Raw genomic sequence first — 19,668 nt, 5'->3', positions numbered from 1 at the left:
TTGCAATACTACGCAGGACTATTGCAAATATCCATTATTTTGTTTTTTGTTCTTTTTAAGGTCTGTACTCAAAATATTAAGCCTAAACTGGTTCGTAAAAAAACTACAGTAAGCATTATCTATTATGAGTAGTGAACACTGATACGTTAACTTACACGAAACGTGATTTAACTACGCAGTGTAATATAGTTATTAAATGCCATGTACCATGTGTTGAACATCGCGCAAAACTTCCCACTGCCAACTCTTAGGCAACTTTTTTTACCAACAAATAGTGAAAATTATCGTCACATTATAACGCCTCACGGCTGAAAGGACGAGCATGTTCAGTGGAATGGGAATTCTAACCAGTGACCCTCAGATTGCGAGTCAAGCGCCATAGCCATTTATTCTCCATGCTATGTCACATGAATTTTCTGAAATTAAATAAAACTGACAGTACTCGATATTTTTGTAGTAAAACTGAAATTACCTGACAAGCTGTTCTTCTACTTGTAGTTTCAAACGGCTGATTTTGTAACCATTAAATAAAAATGGTGTAAATATGAATTCGACTATACAGTAATCCTTTTTGCTAACAGTTTCTTCTGCTGTATTAACTTTGATTAAGAATACAGGCATAATTTAAATTCATCTGCAAAAATAATCTGAGAAATTTCTTTCAGTAACCTATTACAAGCTAGAAAAGTAAGGATATTTGGTTCACTTACGATATTTATAAAACTATCTTTAACATTTGTTGTTATGTGTGTTTTCTGGTCATACTGTAAGTTACGTTTGTTTAGATTAAATACTGAGTTTTTCTATATCTTTATTGAATCTTTTGATGACGTATGTGTCACTGCAACTCAATTACAGTAATTTAAAAATGGTTACTATTTTCATCCTGTTGCCACAAACGCAACACTCTGAAATAGAAGATACTGTAAAAAGTATATATAGATTTTGTTTAATGGCATGGTAGGAAACCCTAGTATCAGTGTAGAGTTCATCCATTTCGAAGTCTTGGTGCAACGTTTAAAAGCCGCTAGTGGGCAGCATTTGTTACCGCTGTAGCAGATAAGTAGTGTATTTCCCACAATGTATTTAGCCCCCACAAAACTAACAATTTTGAGATTTAGACTGTTGTTTTTTTTTCAAAATTTGGTAAGTGTTCTGAAACATGAAGAGTAGGTTTTAAGAACTTTTATTAAAGCCTGCAAAGATTCACAAATAACTAATATATGATTTCAAATATATTGAGCTTTAGAAATAATTTGTTGACGGCTCAAATTTAGAAACTTTATAACCCGAGCGCTTTCGAAAAGTGGACCGTTCTTCTTCAGGGGCAAAAGTTTGTTCCTGACGGAAAAAACTCCGCATTTCGAAATTTTCGGATTATAGAGTTTCGTATTTTTTGTTAAATTAATTTCTTAAAGCGATGTGTTTTCATAAATTATTAACAACAGATATTTTTGTCATTCAATTACAATGCCAAAACTTTACCTAACGAGGAATAGAAATTAACTTTTTACTTCAGTTTCTTTATTTATTGTTGTCTCCAGAGAATAATGTATAATTTTATATAAACATAAGTTATCTGTGTAGAAATCTGCTTCTATGATACTGCCTATTTTTCGCTGTCACAAGAAATAAAAATATTTATTATGCATACTTTCAAGAGCGAAAACAATATTGAATATTTTCTCGGACTGACTCCTAGTGGAGTGATTGTTCTTCGCAACAATTCCAAAGTTGAGAATTATTTTTGGTAAGTTCATTCACTTAGATATAACGCTTGACTATAGTTTATTATTTCGTACATACAGTTATTCTCAAATTATTACATAGTTTCAAGGCAACCTTACGTAGGCACATTTTATAATTATTCTAATCTCAGTAAAAATATATCTTTCTAAATGTTGTCTCAACTTCGCAATCGTAGATGAATATGGTACAACAAACATTAATTTTCGTGATTTTGTAACAGTTTTTTGTCATGAACCGGTTTCAATTCATTATACATTCACGCAATAACTCTTCTTTCTTTTAGTTTATGTGTTCTAAGCCATATTGTTAAAAATAATTACTTACATTATAACTAAGCCCAAATTCCCATCTGTGATAATACTTGTACTTTTAAGAAAAATGAATCAGCATACAACAGTTAATAATCAATGTTATTTCAAATAACTTGTGGTTATTTAACATTTGTTTGTAGTACATAATGATGATTATATTACTTCATATGTCTTCACAGGCCTAGAATAACAAAAGTTTATTTTAAGGGAAAGTACTTCATCCTAAGAGTTAGAGACAAAGATGTAAGTATATCTTACTGTATTTTGTTGTATAAATTATATTGACAATGCTGTTGTTACGTTTTCTATTATTTGGTAAAAATAATAATGCAAAATCCAGTCCAATTAATGACAATGAAAGCGTTTTTTTCTTTAACTTCATCTTCTATAAATTAGCTTAACTAATGTTTATCGATAGGCATAAACTCTCATTAAACGCCAATAAAAGTTTCACTTATTGCCACTTTCGTACGTGCGAGAATTTCTGTTTTCATCGTCGAAATATAAATTCAATAATTACTGAACTCAACAAACAAATTGTTAGAAAACTCACATGTTCAGTAATTAATTATCTACTGTATTGGTTCAAAAAAATTCAATAATTTACACGAACGTAAATTGCGTTTTTATACTGCCCAAACCATTTCCTAAAGTTTCAAGAAGGTTCAAATTATCAAGCAACGCCAATCACGTGATGTGAAAATTTCTCTGAACATTGCTAACTGACAAGACATTAAACCTGAATAAGTGCTGAAAGTGAAATAAAAGTTTGATATTTTATAACCCTTCTTCAGTTTTCTTCCATGTCAGACCTCACAACTATATTAAATAAAACCTTTTTATTTTATTTATTTAACAGATTGGGCATGCAGCAAAATCAATCAATGACTGAAGCCTTTTATTTATAAATGTTGAGGGAAATCACTTCTTTTATTAATGATAATTAAAAATAACTATTTTACTGTATATTTGTTTTCACTATGAGTTAACAATTCTCACTTTGATTTTAACAAATTCTCAATTTGATGTTAAAAATTTTCACTTTGATGTTAACAAAAATAAAAAATTTACTCAAAACCTTTTTATTCAAAAAATTATCAATATGATGTTAACAATTTCTCATTTTGAATTCAAAACCCTGTAAGGAAATTATTTACTTATACCTTAATATTTATTTAAATTTTAAAAAGTTTTCTTCTAGATTTTTTATTTGCAAAGTCATTGATCAAGTTCTCAAAACTAATTTGGTGTAACAAATCTGCTTCTATACTTAGCAGAGACAAAACTATCTTGTCGCATAGTTGCTATTTGGGATTTTTAATACGCTTGAGTTGAAAAAATGAACGCTCAGCTATGCAACTTGTGACCATTAATATTAAAAATATACGAAATGCAATGTCTACGTTTGGAAAAGCACACTCAATTTTGTCTTCTGAAATTATTTTATAAAGTTCAGCATGACTGAATCTGGTTTTTATAGTTTTTGTTGCACTGAACTTATGGCGCACACATGAGTGAAACTACTGAAGTTCGGCAGAGAGATTAGTGTCCAAGTCTTCTGGGTAAGCACCAGTCAGCTTTTGGAACACTGAGAGTACCTTTCAGTCTCAGCTGATGAAGTGACATCATTTGTCACATCACTTAGGAAAGAAAATCTGTTTGCTATATCTTTATATACCTCTCCTCTTCTTCTCATCTGGGTTTCCAGTTTGTCAATAATTGTGTAGAAGGTGGTGATATGACATTTACCTCTGGTATTCAGATCTACTTCTTGTGCATTTCCATCACTGAGTACCTTCTTTCTGACACGTTTGTGAGTTTGAGCTGCATTGTAATCAACATCTAGTAGTATATCCTTTGCAACTGCTTCAAATCTTTCAAAGTCATCCCTTAAAATGCGTAGTTGGTCAGCTAATGATCCGTAAAGAGCTTCATGGTTTTAATTTCACATCCTCACGTTGCAGAACTTGACTTGCTTTATGAAACTTTTGCAAAATCTTATCCCACATGATCAACATAAAAACAAATTATAGCTCTCGTATTGTATTTGCAACATTGTCTGTTTTTCTTTTAGTGTCTCCCTTTTGTGACTGGTCTTCAACTAGATATTTTAAAGCTTCCAAAATCTTAAAGAAATACTTCAAAATTGCTGTTGTTGCCACAGCATATGCCATCCATCTGGTATCAAATAAGGATTTTAACTCACTTTCATTTCCGAAAAAAGCTACAAGAATTTTCCACTGTCTGGTTGAGGCTGAAAAAATGTATGGAGCAAATACATTGTAGAGAAAAAAAATAAATGCCATTTGACAGCAGTCAACAGCATTTCGGCCTTCCAGATTTAGTGAATGGGCTGCACAGGGCATATATATAGCAAACTTATTTTCTTCTAAGTTATTTTTCTGCATCCCCTTATACCCCCAGACATGTTAGCAGCACTATCGTAAGACTGATCCTACATTTTCAAAAATTAACTTTGCAAACTTCATGTAAGTATTGCTTGTTTGTTTGTTTTGGAATTTCGCACAAAGCTACTCGAGGGCTATCTGTGCTAGCCGTCCCTAATTTAGCAGTGTAAGACTAGAGGGAAGGCAGCTAGTCATCACCACCCACCGCCAACTCTTGGGCTACTCTTTTACCAACGAATAGTGGGATTGACCGTCACATTATACACCCCCACGGCTGGGAGGGCGAGCATATTTAGCGCGACGCGGGCGCGAACCCGCGACCCTCGGATTACGAGTCGCACGCCTTACGCGCTTGGCCATGCCAGGCCTTGTAAGTATTGCAATAATTGGTTTGCTATTTTCTCACCGATATGGTATTTCAGTTCCAGAAAGTTTAAAAAAGTGTTCAATAGGCTGCCCATCTGTTAAGTATCGAAGTACAACACTTAACTGATCTATATGTGATAAATCTGGCGTCGAGTCAACAGACAAGCGAAAATAACCAGAAGGATTTACAACATCAATAATGAATGCGTGGACCTTCTGAGCTATTGGTTCAATGAGGTCTTCACAGGTAGTTTTGAACAAGTAAGAAGGATTTCCGTTTCCAGAATTTCCATGTTTCAAAATGTGCTCTGGATCAAACTGACTTATGAGCTCAAGCAACCCTAAAAAATTTCCATTCTGCAATGAAACAAATTTTTCATTTGTTCCTCGAAAAGCCAGGCTACGTTCAGATAACATACGAATAACAGCTATTACACGGTCCAAGACATATTCCCAGTAATTGCACTCTTCTCAACTTGTTTTACCAACTCTTGTTGCAAGCCTAAACCTTGTCTGCGAGTTTAGTATGTTAGCATAGAGTATCGGTGAGTTGTGCTTCTTTCATGATAATCAATTACAATAGTATTTCGCATGTCACTGAAACCTTCTCTTTCAACAAAACGCAAGGAAAATTTAAGGCCAAAAAGTTTACAAACAAAGCAGTAAACTGGCCCTGTTAATGATGAATACAATAACCACTATCTCTTGTATTGCTTACCATTGGCTTTTACCCCAAAGAAAAGTTTTTGCGAACATTATCTCGTTGGTTTTCCACTATTGAAAGTATGGCAAAATTTGCCAAATGGCCCATTGTGTTATGGACAGTCAGTTAGTCCACAGGCAATCCAATGAGCCACATCAGCAGCAGAGAAATCGAGCCACAACCCTAGATCTTTTGCTTTAGTTTCTTCATCTTTTGTAGACTGAAGCATTTTATGAAAGTCTGATGGACTGTGGTTTAGTGGACAAGGATGGAAGGCTGACTAATTTTTTCACTCAATTTACACAAGATGATCTTCCAAATCAAAACCCATTTCCGCTATCAGAAATTACTTGTACTGCATTTTTTCTACTTCAAGGTCAGAACATGGTGATGACGTTGAGGTGTAAGGCTAGCTTAACTGGCACAAGTCTCACAACTGATCTCACTTTGCCTGTAAATTGAGTGAAAAAATTAGTCAGCCTTCCATCCTTGTCCACTAAATCTAAACCCTTTTGTTGGTTCTTTATTGCCAGTTTTCTCGTTTGCGCACCACTTAATTGAACACGTTTCATCTTGTAGTCTAAAAAATTTAGAAACATAAATTAAGAAAAACAATGTAAAAGAATATGAATCATATTTAGTTATAATGATCAGAACAACACTGGGCTTCATGAAAAAAAAACGTTGGTAAAACAATCAAAAATACTAAATTCTTGGTCCACATTCAGACCTAGGCCCATCAGCACGTAAACATGAATTTTTAAAAAAATATATCTTTATTGATTTGCTGCATTCTTATTGGTTGAAAAACCATTCGAGACTGGCTTCAATCCATTTTAGGAGAATGAGGTTTCAGTCATTGCAAAAGTTTCATTAAGGTTGTTGCTGTGGTAGCTGTATACAAGAAGCAAAGTCAATGGTAACATACAAATCCATTGAGGGCCAAAAAGTATTCTAAAACAATTTGTGATCAACAACACATATTGTAGTAGCCTATACACACAGTGAACATTCTGTACTGGTACACATACATAACATATAATCAATGTTAAACTGTACTGCACATTGAACTACTAAATACTGGGTTAGGCACAAGTTAGAGTACCTTAATTCTAATCAAATATCTGAATGTGTTGTAACCTCAACGTCGAGCTCAGTTTTGACCTGGGGACTTTAGATGAGCGAACAAAACATACATCAGCAAAATACGCATATGTCTGAAACTTTATCTGCCTGTCTGGATGCGAAGGCAAATTCAAAACAAGGGCCTTAAATTTGGAATAGTCCACTTCATTATTCCAAGCTGCAGTAACGTTCCCAGTGTACGTACACTAATCTAGTTTCAGTATTTAAGCCTTACGTTATTTTCACTTACTTCTCAGATAACAACACTAACGTTAGGCCTAATGCTAATACACTGCAACAGAGGCCACTCACGTTTAAGCCTTAATACTCAGAACTAACTTTGCTCACATTAACTTGTTCAATCCATGCACTTTTCAGACAATTTTAAATTAACTAAGTTGATTTGTAGGTTCTTTACGATATCTCTGCATGACCACGGTGCCACAGTACTGTACCACTACTAGTAGTATAGTGTATCAATAACGTTAATAATCACGTTGTCGTACATGTCTAACGCAGTTTGACCTAAAAGGTCGAATTGCCTTTAGACAGCTCCGATCAATCAACTGCTTTCCCAGCTTTTCAGAAATGTAATAGAGCACATACGGATCTGAATTTATAAACGCAAAATAGTTGAATTACACATAAACGTTTGTCGTCATTGTCTCTGTATTTCTGTCTTAGCTTTTTCGATCGTCTCATAAAAAATATCATATACGAGGCCCGGGCCGGGTACGGTTGGGGCATTATGATGTCAAGATAGGATCAAGAAAGAAGTAAGGAGAATATAATTGTGATCTCCATTTTTGGGTCTAAAAAATGGCATAATTGACAAAATTATTTTGGCTGTTTATGAATGGGAATAAAAGCAAGGGTGCTCGGTCTTAACTTTGATTTAAGATCGGGCACCCTTGTATTTATTCCCAAAGTAAATCTCAACTTCAGATCTGTTTATATTATTACATAATCACAAGAGAATACATATATGCCCAATTACTTACTATTACAAGTTACATGTAATCTATGAACAGTGGCATTGCTACAGCGACATTCCTTTCTAAATTTTTCTTGGTATGATAAATTTCAAAACATGTACTCACGCACAAAGGTTTTTTTATTTTTACAACAAGTTGTTTGAAGCCAAAACTAATACGGCTCATAAAACTAGCCACGTCTCTGTACACATCTATTACCATTTCGTTTGCTTAACTTAAGAGATAATCCTCTCTTGTGTCATGACTGTTACAGTCATAATGAAATCTACTTTTATCAGCATTCATATCAGAGCAACTTTTTATCTTATCATGAGATGATTTAAGTTTTTCTTGGGTCACATATTTCTTAGTCTATCTACATATTCTGTGTAAAACTGCTGAGTACTAAGATACCTCAATTGATCACACAGCCAACAAATCCATCATTCCATCCAGAGCATCTGGATAACTAGGCAATTTATTCCATATCTTCCATAAGCTCACCTAAGGCCTTGTCTTTTCTTCTTGCTCTGCTCCTACACTTTGTGTTACAAACTTCCTTCTCATGTGCCACTTGAAATCTGTTTGATAAGGTAGCTACAAATGTGTGGTAATTGTTATGACTCTCAACTGGAAAGTTGGTATGCTAATGTTACAAAAGTTGATCTATTAAATGTGCAGCAAAATGCTTATTCACCTCCACCCATTCACTGTGATAATAATTTCAGTCTTAGACTGATATACTTCCCAAATAGAGCCAAATTAATGCAGGGGTTATAGGGTATGAAGGTGGGAACTTCAGATTTAGGGAGAGGGGCATAAAAATATATAGGCTGTAATCTGTTAAGCAACAGATAAAAAGCAGTGTATGACATTATGGATCAGGATTGAACATGGTTGTTTTAACAACATCTTTCATTAAAGCAGCAACTACCCAGTAAAAACACAATCTTGCAGTCAAAAAGAACCCTGTATGAAATATCAATGCTATCATGACTGCATTTGAAAAGTTGTGTTCCTTATTTATAGTTATTATATTATTAGTTTTTAAAACATAAGTATAGTATTCAAAATATATAGTTCTGTATATCTGAAACCATGTCACCCAGGTTTTAGTACAAAATATTCTTATTTACCTATTCAGTGCAACATGTTATGCAACAAAAATGAAAATTTTTAAAAATTCATGCATCAAGACTACAATTATAGAACACATAGAGAAAACGGAGAAAGAACAAATATGTTATTGGTAGATAGCATGATGTTCACAAAAAATATGTTTTATTAATTAATGTGTTTATTTGAAGTATTACATATAAATATACATGTCTTCTTTACACATTACAAATAATTATTATTGATTTGGTTAAAACGTGTAGAGATATTGTTATATTTGTTCTTGCACTTTTGGTTGCTTAATATATAATAAAACACTTCACTTATTCTCTTTATCTCCTGTATAGCACTTTATCATCTTTATTTCTTATGTAGAAATACTTTTACAAAATTGAACCAAAAATATGTCAAGCTAAAATATGTACATAGTGTTTCTCAAACCAAAGCTGAATATAATTATATTAAAAATCTCCATTTTTCAATTGCTATTTACTTAATCATAATTTTCTGAGATATTTATACATTATATTACTTATCCTTCAAGTACAGAGTTGTTTTAAATTATGATGCACAACTTCATAAAAATAATTAAAATTAACAGGCATTTTATTTCATTTTCCATTTATTAGTAACTGAATAAATATAAGGTATGTAAAATTGTTTACAATTACCTTTTATTTAAAGACTGGTGAGAGCACTTATGGATATGAACTTCCCAGTAAACAGGCTTGTAAACATCTCTGGAAGTGTTGTGTTGAACATCATGCTTTCTTCAGGTAATCCTTCAATGTGTGCTATTAATAACTGCAAATAATATATTCATTATATGGAGTTCAGTTTATTTAGATAAGTTACTTCTCCAAGAGTGTTTCCTTCACAAGAAAATTCAGTATAGTAAATACAACTCTGAACACATGACACTAATGGACGACAAGAGTCTTTTTTGGTTCATTATACCATCTTCAGATATTTGTCAAGCTCTCTCTTAAATTTACTTAAATTAACTGCATCTACTACATAAAAAAGTAACCCTTTCCAAAGGTCAATCACCCTGTTAGAGAAATAAAGCAGTCTGAGCTTAAAATGATTTCTGGCATGCTAAAATTTGTGTTTATGCTTACCATTCTCACTATTAAAAAGAAAAAAATGATAAGGCATCGGCACTATAAATTCTGTTAACAGCCTTATACACCCCATTTACATTCCCTCTAACTCGTCTTTTTTAAGTGAAAACAAATTCAAAGATCACAAGCTATCACTATCCTCATATGACAACCTTTTCACCTAAGAAATCATCCTAATAGATCTTTTTTTAATCCTTTCCAACAATTAAATGTTCTTTCCATGGAAAGGAGTACAAGACTAAACACAGTACTCCAAATGTAGCCTAACCACTCACTTAAACTGTAGCATTATAACCTCTTTAGTTGTAAATTCAGTATTTCTGTAAGTACAACCTAAAATCCTATTTGCCCTGCCACTAACAACAGCTACATTGCTTGAATGGTTTAAGTGACTTATTGCCAGAACACCAAGTTTTCTTCTATAACACTGAACACTATTAAGGTTGTTACAGACAAAATTATACTCATAGTTCAAATTGTGCTATTTTACATGTATTACCTTGCATATATTTTAATCAAAAGCCACCTGCCACTTATTTACCATACTCCCAAATAATACTTTTGTAAAATAGTAGCATCCTCTTAACAGCCAGCAACATCCAAAATTTTGATGTCATCAGCTAATTTAAATAACCTATTGATGATTCCTTTATTTCTATCATTGATGTGAATCAAAATGAGCAAAGGTCTTAATACCGAGCTTTTAGATACCCCATGTTTTCAAGACATTAATCCAATTTGACAGAAGTTTATTTGTAACAACAACCTGTTTCTCCCACCTAATTAGGTTATATTCAATGAGCCATCCTACACTACACCCCACACCAAAACAAGATGAGACGATTTGTTACATGCTCTTACAAAATACAGACACATCAAATCCACCATACCCTCATATACTTGAGCAGTAACCTCATCAAAAAATATTTAAAGATTAATTAAGTAAAATGTTTTCCACAGTGAAACCATATTGACTGTTGAAGACAATTTTGAGCTTTGTTAGATGACTTTCCAAAACATCTTTTATCAGACTTTCAAAATTTTCTCCACCAATTATGTAAGGTTAATAGGCCTTAGTTACTAAGACAATCTTTACCTCCTTTGAATAGAGGAGTAACGTTAATAAACTTCCAATCTTCTGGCTCCTGCCCACTTTTCAAAGACATCAAAAATGGTAACAAAAGGCTCATTCATCCAATCCATAATCATTTTCAAAACCCTTGGATGAATATTAAAAAGCTTTATCATTTTTAAACTTTCCTTTTGTTTAAAACAAATATTGAATTAATGTGATCATACTGTCTGACCCTGACATAATTTCCTTCCAGCAACTGTTCAGAATGGGGAATGTTGTTTAAATCTTTATTATTAAAAATTGTAATTAAAAGTAGAAGTTACAAGTTAATAACCAGTTATCCCATAAACATCAAATATTAGCCTTCTTGTATCATCCTTAAAAGGCCCTGAAGTTTATTTACCTTAATGTATGAAATTCTTACTATAAATTTTCACATTGTCCCCAACATTTTCTATGATACTTTCTGATTTCCTAATTTACCATTTAATAACTCTCTTGATCTTCAATAATCCCAATTCTTCCACCATTGCAGTCAATTTAAACATTTAAGAGTATAATGCTTTTCTTTAACTTAATCCTTTATACCCTTTGTGAACCAAATTGTTTTTTTTTACTTGCAGTCACCCTATTTTTTTTAATAAGGAGCATGCCTATTTTGGGTGTTAAAATATTTTTTAAAGAATTTCCAATATCTTCAGTTGCCCAATTCATAGCAGGCAGTTCTTTCCTCATCTCTTCAACTGAAAATAATTTCTAGTAAAGAGAATAAGAGCAGAAATTGAGGTCACCATGTTCACCCAACTGAAAGAGGAAAGGCCCAAGAACAACAATGGTGTCATGGCTAGGCAACCCAAGCTGCCCAGATCTTATGAACAGGAAGCAATATGCTTTCCTAGAGATATGAAAGATTTCCCCAAAGTCAGAACTGGGACAAAGGCAATTAGCAGTCTATCTCCATTTACTTCTCACAGGAAAAGGCCTATAAGTATATACAGGCATGATGTCATAAGATACCATGAACTTTGACCAGTTCAAAGTGACCTTACTGAAATTCTATGGATTTACCAAAGAAGGTTTCATTGGAAGTTGAAAGAAGTCAAACCTGACACTGAAGAAACTATATTTCATTTTGTGGCACATCTACAGTGATACTTCACAAGATAGACTAACATGGTCAAGTATAAAAATAATTTTGGGGGACTGACAGATCTACTGATATGAGAACAGTGCTGGCAAGAAACTAGAAAAAAGTGACTGTCATCATGGATGTTGTTGCGGGAATAAACAGAATGGAGATAACTTATCAGGTTCACCTGAAGAAGGAAGTGCTATCATCATGATTAAATAGTACAAGAGTGATGGTCATCTCAAGTAAACAAATGAGTCAACAGTACTTAGTTGGAGTATATCATAAACATTAAGAGGTGCCAACAAACCATAACATGCCAATAGGTGAAGGCTATGTCAGGGACAAGAAAGTGCTAAAAGATACTTTGTGCAGTAGTGAAAACTAGTCTACCATATGATGACTAGATGATAGGAAGGTACATCTGTTGAGCTGTTTGATGGTACAGAGTGTAAAAGTTTACTATGGCAAGAATAAAGGTGGACACTCCATAATACATGGGAAATCTTGAGGCTATGTGTATGAAACCACCTATCTATGACTTTGTGATTGATAGTATATCAGACAGTGAAAGTTTGGAGAAACTAAACATAAAGAAGACTGATGAGGCATCTGCAATCACTACAAGAGTTCGTGAAAAGAAATGCAAGCAAAACATCAAACTCCTGAAAGTCTTGAAAAGTGGCATCCCTAATTTAGGTCTACAGGAACAGAAGGAAGCACAGCAAAAAGACCCTTCAGTGCAGCATCTTTGGAACAGTGCCTAGAAGAAAGTCAAACACAAGATCAAGATGTGAGGGACTTACAGAATAGAGGACTGGAAGGGAGTACACAAGGTTTATCAAGTCAGTTCTACTAGGGATGTAAAACAGATCTAAGCACCACTGACTTATTTTAACATATCATTTTCAAACATGCGGGCTGTTTACTATTTTTTATTGTTGAAATTTATTGTTAACAAGTCACAGACACTTATTGTAAAGAACCTGACACCCTGAGGGAATTAAGTTATTATACACCATTTATTTCACTGCTTATATCAGTGCCTTGTACATAAAAATAAGCTCCTGTGACCTAACCCCTTCATCATTAGCCTCTATATGTATTAAAAAGACTGTAAAACTGTTAGTACCCTTTAATATATCATTTGTTCTGTCAACTATATTATCCACCCTTTTTCTGGATAGAATAATCTAGTTCTTTTCTTCCTATATAACCTATAGACTATTCTCTTCATGTGTTCTATTAAAAAGAATCTCCTATAACAATAACCTTATTTTTCATTCTCATTTATGTCTTCTTTTTTTTCATCCTCTTCTCCTCTAGTTCATAATCTGCACAAACTGTATACACTGATGTACAAAATGTGCAATACTTCTGTATGTTTAATAAAATGTTTTATTCCTGAAGAATGAGCCATTGAAGGCTTTTTACTTACATTAGACTTCTGTACATGATAATAAAATAGGAAGTTTATTAGGTTGATAATAAGTTTTTATCTAGTTGAAAATTTATTATTGTAAATGAATCAAAAGAGTTTACTTTCCATATAGAACCCTGTTGGATAATCTGTAAGGGCTGACAAACTGATAAACAGACATTCATACAAAAGCAGTTTTAAAAAGTCTGTTCATCTTAGTTAATAATTAAATATATTTGCAATTAAACTGAATTCTGACTCGACTGAACTAAAAGAAAAGTATGGCCACAAAGTTTCACAATAAAATAAAACATTTTTTATTCAATAAGCACAGAGTATGACAACAGTATGCAGAGAAGAAAGGTGATGGCATTTCTTTCTCTTAGTATTAGAAAGATATATGCCAGTGAAAGATAATCCTGAGAGAGTCGATCATTATTAAATATTTGTTTAGATATGATCAACCATCATGAAGAGAACTGGTCATCCACAACAATTATTAATTTATGTTAACAAAACTAGGAAAGGCAGATTCTTTCAGGTATTTCTTAATCTATGTGTGGCTGATGTAATTGAAAAACTCATTTATATAAGCCTAAGGTATTTTCTAACATAATCTTCTATGGGAAAGTTAAAGAATACTAAGAGAAAATGACCCCTAACGTTATGTAACTAGCACAAGAATAAGATCACCTCAGTCCAAAATCATGTTACATGTACATGATGTGCATATAGTTCAACATGTGTAAATATAAAAAAAATTTAATGATAATAAATGTTCACTTTTCTTAGCTGAAAAAAAAAACATCATAGATATATTAAATCTACAGTACACTACTTCATATATTTTGTTCATGAAACTATGTTTCTAGCATCTAATATGAATAACAAACATTGCTAAAACATTCAGTATCAAACACATCAGGCTTTTCTTACCATTTCTCTTTCGTGTTTATCTGTAAAATATAATCATTTTCTCATATTTATACATATATAGTGTTACAGTAAATGAAGGTATTAAGAGTATATTAAATTCAATATATATAAAATATAGGTAAATCACAGCAATTCATTTCCATCAATGTTTTTATTTTTGTTTTAATTATTAAATAACATGTGTCACATAGAAGACAATATAATGTGCATGTAATATAATAAGTTTATGTAGTTGGTGAGTTGCGTATTATACTAAATGACTGATCATGAAGAGTCGATAGAATACTAAAATAGTTCCTTGTTATTTTTAATATTTACAAGAAATAGAGAGATTCACAAATATAGGTGTATTTTATAATAAAAAATGCTTACAGTATGAACCTCAGTTATCTTGTTTAATTTTGAGTACCAAGTATAATTCTGAATAAAACATAGGGAACTACTAACATTTAGTATACAGTAGCTGTCTTTATTTAAATTATTTGGCAGAATTAAGAGATGAATAATTTAGGTGCATATGGTATGTTTTCATTTTTAAAATTGTAACGTTTTTTATTTTTGTAATTATTAGATTAACCCAATTTCGAGAAGTCCCAGGAAATTCAAGGAAAGTATTTGGTTTAAATTCAAGATTTCATTTCAGGTATCTTCCTTTAACATCATCTAAATACCTTTATTAATGAATTCCAGATTTAGTGTTTATTTATTTTTGTCTTTTTTTCTAAACTTTTCTTCAAAATATTAATGTCATTAAATCTAAAAAAATTAATAATACTTTTTGTGTAACATAATTAGCTTTGCATTTAATTCAGGATTTAGTTAAATGCTTATATTTTATCAATTAATATTATGATGAACAGATGTTAAAACGTTTCTAAATTACTTACTCCTAAGCTAATAGTTTTTGTTCATTTTTATTATGATTTTTACTGCTAAAAATCACCAAACTTCATGATTTAATACAATGTGGTACTGTAATTACTGTTAAAAGCTTTAAATCATTTAATTTTATGTAATTATTAGTGTATCTATGATATTTTACTTAAATATTGATTGTTTCTTGTAATGCTGAAAATTAAAGCATTCATCTTAAGACATGAGTTCAATTTTTTTGGGTAATATTTAAACCGTAAATAAAATTTAAATTTACATCAAATGCTGACCTTAAGTCTCTGCAGCTTCTATAAATCCTTTACTATTTTTCATCATAGTAAAACACAAAAGCAGATGCAAGTAGACCTGGAACTACATAGACCACAACCAACAGTAACTCGTGTCCCCAGTAGACGATATAACAAGAAACTGTGTCAACCAGATGGTGCTGATGGTTAGAATATGTTTCTTTGTCAAAAGTTGAATAGAATATTATATAAAAATTTCTTTAGTGAATGAAAGATTGGAAGATCTTCACTAATTGACTATTATAATTGCTGTAATAGCATAAAAACACTATATACTCAGGTATTTCAGAAAGTAAATTAAGCATTGAGAGTGTCTCAGGTATATTGTTTTTAAGATGGAACTGATACCTTTTGGACAACATGGATAGCAAGATGTTGTACTTATTTGCCAAATAATTACAGTCTCTAAAAATAGTTAAGGCACTTCTATTACTTATTGAATTGTATATCTGTGTTGACAGTATATTTATAGAACAAGATACTTAATATATACACATGTGTAGCTGTTCAATTCTGGAGCATGAACCATAGAAGTAAATTTTGTTTTTTTAAGCAAAAGAAGGATATAAGAAATACACATTGTATTGGTACCTATGGATTTTCAAAATTACAACTAAAATAGGTTTCTGTACACTGTAAGAACTATGATGACTTTTAGTTTCAAATATGGTTGTTTTCATACCAACTAGAACTCGTGAACAAAGCAATTAGTACATTTTTAAAAATGCATAAACAAATTAGTTGTTTAGAAATTATCATTGTGACGTTAAAAATGTTAATTTTTTATTCATAAAAACGTATATTAAGTTTAATTTTTACTTTTACTTTATTCAGTAGGCAATAAGTTGAAAGAAGAACCTAATGAAAATGGACTTTTAGAAAACAGGCTTAATACTTCAGTTCCTGAAGTAGTCACACCGTAAGTGAAAATTTCAAGTTCAAGAAAAGGAATTATAGTGTTAAGTGATATTTAAGCTAAATATATGATATCTGTTTTCTGTAATACATTGTAGACAATAAAGTTAAATGAAATTATAACTTTGTTTTAATAGCCTACAGCCCATGTGCAGGTCATCCTCTGTTCCATCTGCTTTACTAGTTTCAGAATCACCTCGCAATGCAAGATCTGCACCATGGGAACACAACAATCACAGGTGCAGTAATGTAGTTACACAATGATTTTATTTTATCTGGCTAGAGATTGCTTTTAATATAATTATTACAAACTTTAATAGGTCAGCTCAGTCTTTATTAGTATTCATCAACATCATTCATTGATGTTTTAAGAAGTGTAGGGCATCTATTGGGATTGGTTGTTCATGATGCTTTAGCAGTATGATGTTCTAAAAATCTTCTTAATTATGATTTTTGAAAATTATTAGACTCATAAATCCCATAGTAATCATACTATATGTATTTTGAAGTACGTGTAAAATCTAATAATTTTTCCTTGATATTTATATTTTATTTTATCATCTTTTCTCTGCTTTCTTTTTAATTCTGTATAAATTCTTGTGCCTTACTGTATTGCTTATTTCAGTTGTTTAAGTGTCATTATATAAAATTAAGTAAAAGCATTTCTATCATATGAAAGCTGGCACTGTGCTGTCAACAAAAACATTTCTTAACCATGCCAAGTTTTTTCTGTTGTGTAATTAAGGAACACTTCAGATTGTTTATTATGATTTGATTGGCTGAATTTATTTATACCACTTTAACAGTACTGCATATAACAATATCATATACTCTGTATTGAAACTAATGTAATTCTTAAACTTGTAAAAGATACATAGAATAAACATTATAACATTATATTAACATGAAATACAATAGGAGGCATATACATACTGTAATAGAATAATAGAAAAGTTTAATATAATCATTCTGTTTCGCATTGTATACCCTTACATGTTCTCTCAATACTCCCAAAATACCATGCTGTCAATTCCATAAAAGCTTTAATGTTAATAGAACTATAATTATATTAAGGCTAGTTGTAACAGATTTGAGTATAATATGCTCTTGTTAACTATGGTGATTTTGTTTGGGAGAAACTTAGGTTTGTATAATTATATTTAAATATTGCAAAACAAAAACATTTTTTAATGAAAGCTATGTATTATACATTTCAACTACCTACCACACACAAGTTCTTGATGTTATTAACTACATAAAGATCGTTTCTTAGATATATTGGACTACATTGTACAAAAGTCAATGTTGTTATCCTTCAGAAAAATCATTGAGTATATAAAACTTGTTTATTGTTGGACATACACAGTTTAATATTGTAACCATAAATATTATATTCTGTATTTATAACAATAAACAAGTCTTACGTTTTATATAACAGAGTGCATTCTTTAATTATCTAATGATAAAACACATTTTTTATGATTATTACTGTTTGGGAACATTATAGATTGTCACACTCAATGAGCCTAATTAGTTCAGCTAGATTTTTTTGGAAGTTAGGTATCCTTGTATCAGGAGTGAATTGGGAAATAATGAAAGAAGTGAAAGATTTTATGAGATATTCAGTTTTAAGGAGGGTAATTATTTTATAATTGCCTTATCGTGATGAAACTAAAGGGTGCAAAAATTAATTGATATTTTCGTTAATTAAAGACAAATTATACGTACAATATTGCAGTTAAATAGAATATCATATACACTTAGGATATGGCATGTTGAGATGGATTTACTATTATATATTTATTTTACTATTGATGTTGGTTTTAATTAAAAATATATTTAGAAATGCATGTAATTTATATTGTTAAATGTGTATTGAAACATTCTTGCCTATTCATCAAATTTGTACATGATTCTTGAGTGCATGAATCAACAATGTTTGGGTTAAATTATAATACATAACATAATAAATTGAAGACCCATCCATGATATGAATCAGAGACAAAATTTGGTCTAAATTAAAATTCAAATCATAATTCAGTTTATATATATCAGTGCCAACAAGAGTTGTTCATGTCTGATTATCAAGGTTTTCTTAAATCACCCTCCCTCAAACAACTAGAAAGTTATAACAATAGTGATTTGCTCAAAATTGCTAAAATTCTAGAATTAAAGTTTAAGAAATCAATGAAAAAAATTAACTATAAAAAGTATATTACTGAAATAATAGTTGCTGATGATTTTTGTTGTCCAAGGAAACCAAAGGAGAATACTCTAGATGAATGATAAAGATAAGTTATAGATCCAGCTAAAACTCAAAGAAATTGGGCTTGAACATGCCTGTATTAAAGCTGAGAAAGAGCAAGCTCATATCGAAGATGAGAAAGAGAAACCTGTATTAAAGATTAAAGAAAAAGTAAACTTCTTGAGCTCGAACAAGCAGATAAAAAGAGAGAACAAGTTTGTATTGAGCCAGGAAAAATATTAGGCTGAAAGAAATGAAAATTGGACTCTGATTTACCAAGGAAAACTGACTATTTAAAACCCTAAAAGTCATCTGATTCCACCATTTAATGTAAATGAAGTTGGTAAATATTTTTAACAGTTTGAGAATATTGTCCAAGCCATGGAATGGCCCACCAAAAATGGTCATTATTATTACAAATTGCTTTAACTGGTAAAGCACAAGAAGCTTTATCACTCTCTCTAGAAGATTGTGTCAATTGTGGTAAGGTTAAAGCAGCTATTCTCAAAGCTTACGAGTTAGTACTGGAGGCTTATCACCATAAGTTGAAAGGTTATTGCAAGCAAGATAATCAAATGTATGTGGAATTCACCCATGAAAAAGAGGTTTATTTTGATTGATGGTGTAATTATATGCATATTGGCAACATCTTCAACAAATTGAGACCTAATTGAGGAATTTAAACTGTGCAAGTGACAACTTCAGAACTTGCCTGGATGAAAAGAAAATTTAAATACTATGGGAAATAGCGACCTTTTCTTATGATTACACTTTTAACACATAAAAGCACTTTCCATAAAAAGAAATTCCTGCTATCTCAGCAAAAACCAATATCTGTCTAATCCACTAAAGTTGAGAATTCTTCTAAAAAATCCTGCTCTTCTATTTCAA

At 31.5% G+C, this 19,668-nt stretch overlaps 1 protein-coding gene across 3 annotated transcripts in view; it reads left to right on the top strand.

The window, feature by feature from the left end:
* LOC143249724 (band 4.1-like protein 4) overlaps positions 1-19,668 on the top strand; it is a 158,657-nt gene that overhangs the window by 103,078 nt on the left and 35,911 nt on the right. For 2 of the 3 annotated variants that reach the window (XM_076500040.1, XM_076500038.1), the window contains 7 exons: positions 1,662-1,750; positions 2,240-2,303; positions 9,437-9,528; positions 15,008-15,079; positions 15,648-15,763; positions 16,452-16,536; positions 16,670-16,771. In XM_076500040.1, coding sequence (XP_076356155.1) covers positions 1,662-1,750; positions 2,240-2,303; positions 9,437-9,528; positions 15,008-15,079; positions 15,648-15,763; positions 16,452-16,536; positions 16,670-16,771 — 620 coding nt within the window. The remainder of the gene's footprint in view (positions 1-1,661; positions 1,751-2,239; positions 2,304-9,436; positions 9,529-15,007; positions 15,080-15,647; positions 15,764-16,451; positions 16,537-16,669; positions 16,772-19,668) is intronic. The other variant, XM_076500039.1, reaches the window with a different exon arrangement.

The sequence above is a fragment of the Tachypleus tridentatus genome, chromosome 4 (genome assembly GCF_004210375.1).
Source record: "Tachypleus tridentatus isolate NWPU-2018 chromosome 4, ASM421037v1, whole genome shotgun sequence".
NCBI classification, from domain to species: domain Eukaryota; kingdom Metazoa; phylum Arthropoda; class Merostomata; order Xiphosura; family Limulidae; genus Tachypleus; species Tachypleus tridentatus.
This window is presented reverse-complemented; position numbering and strand designations above follow the sequence as displayed.